The sequence below is a fragment of the Melanaphis sacchari genome, unplaced genomic scaffold (assembly GCF_002803265.2).
Source record: "Melanaphis sacchari strain LSU unplaced genomic scaffold, SCAv2.0 Contig113_pilon_pilon, whole genome shotgun sequence".
Taxonomy (NCBI): Eukaryota; Metazoa; Arthropoda; class Insecta; order Hemiptera; family Aphididae; genus Melanaphis; species Melanaphis sacchari.
The window spans coordinates 371709-377433 of NW_020270439.1; the positions used below are offsets into that span (position 1 = coordinate 371709).

At 24.2% G+C, this 5725-nt stretch overlaps 1 protein-coding gene across 1 annotated transcript; it reads right to left on the reverse strand.

The window, feature by feature from the left end:
• Window positions 1–4970: 4970 nt before the first annotated feature.
• Window positions 4971–5508, reverse strand: LOC112603913 (bladder cancer-associated protein). The gene has a single exon (XM_025352734.1). It carries the CDS (start codon window positions 5369–5371, stop codon window positions 5129–5131), a length of 243 nt encoding a protein of 80 aa, XP_025208519.1. The 5' UTR covers window positions 5372–5508; the 3' UTR covers window positions 4971–5128.
• Window positions 5509–5725: the final 217 nt, after the last annotated feature.

Genomic DNA, 5725 nt, shown 5'->3' on the forward strand with positions numbered 1-5725 from the left:
TTATTAAACAATTATTAAGGTCTGCAGCAATATTAATACGCGTCGATAGATAACTACATTTTATCTTGAATCTATATCATCAGTGCTCAATACTCATTATTGTCACACTGTATAGGTTATTCGTATATTCGTAGTTTTTCTGTCTTTCGTCTTGTCTTACTTATTCTCACAATGTCTTCAAATATTTGTTTAATTTTAAATGAAATAATGAAAGTTATAAAAAAAAGTTGTTAAAAGAAAAAAATGAACAAAACCTTTACACGAATTTTGGAATTTTTAATTGTATTTTAATCTGCTAACTTTATTTTATTATATTATTATTTGATTAATACCCATTAAATATTATGTTCTTCAAATTTTGGAATTGAAATTTATTATTATTTTGAAATATCTAATTAATACATAATTAAGTAATTATTTAACAAGAATTAGAATTTATTATAGCCTATGATATTTATTAATTGTCAACATTTTAATTATTATTATTGGCGGAAAATTTTACAACCTTAAATCTTAATCATGCAGAATATTTTAACTCTATACCTAGCACGGAATTTCTCTTTTTATTCAGTTACATGGAAACCCGCTCAAAACGGAAATTTTTATTGGTCCCATGCAATTTCGTACAGGACGGATTTTAATGTAATAAATTCAAAATAATAATTGATAACATGTACAAGACAGCAATCATTATGTCGTTCATAAATTATGACTTATATCTATTATAAATTATAACCGTCTAAACTTTTAACTTTTCTACTGTCTTGCAAATTAGCAATACATTAATCACTTTATGTATAGTATATTAGTATGTATAATTATAGTTTGTTTGTTATTTATCAAAAACTATGATTAGCTACATAAATCTATGATTTATTTATTTAAACTTATAAATAGGATATATCTAGTTGGTTATTGTAGGTATAGGTACAGCAATAGTGTATTATAATGCAATATAATAGTATGCACAAGCTAGGTTACTAGGTACCTATTGACGTACTTGATATTAGTAATAACTAATAAATAACTAATAATGTAGAAATATAGTATTAAGTAAAAAAAGTAATAATTATACATCATATTTTTATACACATGCATGGTTGTTAATTTAGTTTATAGGTAAATCAAAAGTATTACAAACAATTTTACAATTTTAAAATATTAATGACTCATTACTACCTATTATTAGTAATTTACGTTCTTACCTCCCTACATATGAATTAATAATTCATTTACAATTTTTTTATTTTTACTAATATCAATAATATTATCTATTAATATAATTAGGTAACAGAAAAATTAACTATACGAAACGTCTTAGGAATGCTAATCTAGGTGACAAAGGTTTGGAAATGGTCAACAATTCAACACCAAAGAAGAATGGGAAACTGTCCTATAGTTGGAATTTGCTGATATGGTCATGATGGTGAAGGAAGAAGTGTAAAAAAGGTTGAGTAAAGTAATATGTAGTGTAAGTTTTTGTTGTATTTTGGAATAAAAGTTAAAAAGCTAGTCATTTTTTATTGTATAATATTTTGTTCAGAATAAATTTGAAATAAATTGTACTTAGAACCCTTAAGCAATTAATTAATTAATTTAATAAACTACAATTTACCAGTAATGTTCTTGCAATTAACTTTGGGGGTTGTTCATACAATAAACATTAAAAAAGATCATGCCAAGGTCATGTTAGTTTAGGACAGTGATGTCCCAACAACTTTTTATGGGGAACTTATAGGCCACCAGAGGTCAACATAAAATCCTTCCCGCTGCAATTTATATATTAAATGCTTATATATTATTTATACTTCAAAAGTGGTCAGTTAAAAAAGCTTAATTATATGAATAAAAAATTAAACAAAACCGTTTGTGATGAATGGATTACATATTTTTAGCTCATTCTAAAGAGGACTACAATATTTAAATAAGTTGACCTAGCGGCTAGCGCTGTAATAATACCTATATCATGATAAATGACAATATTCGTATTTTGCTATTTTAGAGCATTTCTATTCAAGAACAATAGACAATACCTTTACAGCTTTACTTCCATTTCAAATAATAGCTACTTCATGCCCCATTGTAATAAATGGTAAAAAATTTCAGGCAAATTTAAAAAAAAAAGTATTATTCACCATTAGCATAACTGTTATTAGGTACTTATATAATTTTCCAGTTAAAATTTTAATTCGTAGTACCTATAAACTAAAAAAAAAAGTAATTAAAATAAACGTTAGTATCATATTTTATTATCAATTATTCATATTTTAGAATGTTTTAGTCTCACTAATTACTATAATGTCTGTATGGCTATATACTTTAAATTAATTAGCTAGAGACAGCTTTACTCAACATTTTTTTAAAATTTGGGTTATTGCCAGTTGCTACATAGATGTACCTACCTATATAGGTATCATGAATATATTATTTTAAATTTATATTCTGGAAATTGTTTACAAACATACCTATGTCATAAGAGTAAAAATAAATGTATCCGTGACTACTGTTTATTATTTACTCCAAGAAAAAATTGAATGTACTTTACAAAAAAAGTATTTTGCATGAAAAATTTGGTAAGAGTAATTTTGAGTAAACGACTATTCCCAGGTTTAGGCGTGAATCCAGGAATATTTTTTTGGACGGGCCGTAAATTTAACCACACAAGATAATATAATAAAATTATGATTTAATTAAGAATAATTTTTATTTAGTCATAAATATATCAATAAATAGTCCAGTACTAATGATAGTAAAAAAAAAAAAAAAATAAAATAAAAAATATTGAAATACAGTTACGTGGAAAAATGTAATCTCCTTAACTTATCACGTACAAATTTATTTAAAACTTCGTCTAGATTTTGTATTAACTCTTCATTGCTTTGCTATTAAAATAAAATATAGGTATTTAATTAGGTATGCCTTAATAAATAGCTAAAAAAATAAAATAAAGCCAACCTATTTGGTTAATATACTAATAAAAATTCAAAAATAACAACTTGAATGGCAATATTCAAAATTAAAATTAGGTATTGTTTTTAAGAATTTTGGGTGAGCCCGGGCCTACCCTCTGGAATCGAGCCTGCCCAGGCTACTCGTAAAATAATTTAATTTAATTTAAAAATAAAATGTTTTTAACACGTACCAAAAACATAAAACTTTGGTTTATAAATTTTGAATAAAAATGTTTGAATATTTTCTACGGACTAAAATCGTATACGATTATGTTATGCTTATCATTATCATAATGGTAAATGCATAGTTATTATTAATAGGTATTGATATGTTATGTACAAATAATTTTTCTTTTTACGGACCTTTTATATAAATGTAAACATTTTATATGCATAGGTATTAGTTATTACTGAAACTCAACCTTAACAGTAATCAGGAATTATGATATTTTTTAATTATTTAACCTAACCGGCAATAGCACGGATTTAATATGAATTAACTAAAATTATTAACATTTCTTAAAAAAATGTAGGTAATTAAATAAAAATAATTCAAATGGGTTTAAAACTTGATATTTTGCAGAGACTGTTGATTGTTCTTTATTAAGTACTTTGAAGTTTGAACACACTGCACAGTTCAAAGATTATAAATACATTTTTATTATCAGTTTTAAATGAATTATAGGTAGATAGGTACTAAGAAAAAACTATTGCATATTTTTATACCAGCTACTTACATGTTATGTAAGTAGGGTACCTATCACACTTATATTATCATAATTGTTAATGCATTACACAACAAGATTTTACTTGTAGGCATCAGTTATATTCATAAACATTAAAATAATGAAATACAAATAAGTAAAAAAAAAAAATGATATAGGTAACATTTTAGCATTAATGCATCATACTATAATTAAAAAAAGAATGCATTTTATTTTTATATTTATAACCTTTTAAGAAATATAATTTCACTACCAGATTTTTCATCAAAAAATATTTTTATAGATTTCAGTTTTTGTTCAAGACGCTTTAAACACCATTCATTTATCAAACTTCATTAAAAAACATTAGAATACTTTTTTTTTTTGATTTTAAATATAGGTACTAAATGTCTTAATATAGTAATGAAAAACTAATATTAATTTAAAATTAACTAATATACTTTATAATATATTGATTAAAGTTAAAGATCTCTTGAAGATAGCTTGAATATTTCTAACATGATCGTCCAAAAAATTAAAAGAAAAACAAATCCAAAAAATGTATTAGCAACTGATTTTGTTTTGTGTTTAATAACTTACCATTTATGAAATGACTAATTATTAAAAAATATATATCAAATATCATAATTATTGTAGGTGCTTAATAGTAAGTTGATTCTGTACAATTGTTCTCTTTAAATACAATTGCAAAATTTCTTTTTCTAAACTATAAACCATTATCACATTAGCTAAATTGTATTTACTTTAGATAATAGATATCATTTTGACATCAAACAAGTCATTTATTAAGAACTAAACATTTTATAATATTAAACTGGTTATTTTTTATATTTAAATAATTACCTATAAATTGAACTATCTAAATAAAAATCATAAATCATACATTTTGATAATTAATTGTTTACATAAGTATTTGAAATTTAATAGTTTATTCTATTGTAGCTAACTAAAATATGAAAATTTATTTTTTAGAAAAAAATTATATTTATATTTAAATATGTAAATACCTTTTTACCGAGTTTCTTACAACTTAATATGTTATAAGTTATAACTTATAACACTAATCTGTCCCTTTTGTAAGCTACATAATGTTCAGTTTATTGATGGTAAAAGGATTATACTTATATATTGAGCTTATCAACTGCAAATTTAGTACATCAGTTATTTTGAAAATAAAACAAATACTTAAAAAAATATTTAAAATGATATATACAAGTCTATATTTCAATAAATCAAACAGTAAAAAGTGCCAAAATCCACTTATTACTAGCTACACAAACAAAATGTGGCAAGATATTTGAGTTGTACATTTATTTTTTACATAAACTTAATTTTGGTTAACTTAAGTAATTGATTTCATAAGAAAAAAAAAATATGAAAAAAATAATTAAAATAAATAAATATTCCTAAACACTTGAGTATGGTACATGAGCTGCTTTCAACGTCTTCTCCTTAACCGTTATCACACTGCACGGAATCACAGTTGCTGCTGAAGAATATACAATTGCCATACCCACTATAACATATCAGGAACACTGCTACTAGGAACACTATGCTGCATATGGTACATGGCTTCCGTTCCAAAAAGAATCCTGTCAAGTATAAAACCATGAACATGACATGAGTCTGCAATAGCGCAGGATTCAGTGGTTTTGGTATGAGCAACACGGGTATCAACCATTGAAGACAGTACATGCTGGATTTGTGCGTATATTGAAGCTACGACAGTACGAAACTGAAGTATAAGACTAAGATTAATTGAAACAAAGAAATTAAATATTTGTTTAAGAAGATGTTTATTGTTTAATGAAAATAATAATTTTTAATTTTTTATAATAATAATTGATAACGTGATCGAGATAATATTCATGATTAGGCCATTGATTTTTCAGTGTCTCCTAAATGGCTAAATATGAGTTTAATTTTTTGTTTCATATTTAATCCACAAGAGAGAAGCACGCAATATTTTCAAAAGATAATAATATCATTAAACGTATGAAGAAAATACACATTTGTATTTATCATACTATAAGACTTTAGAAGTTATTC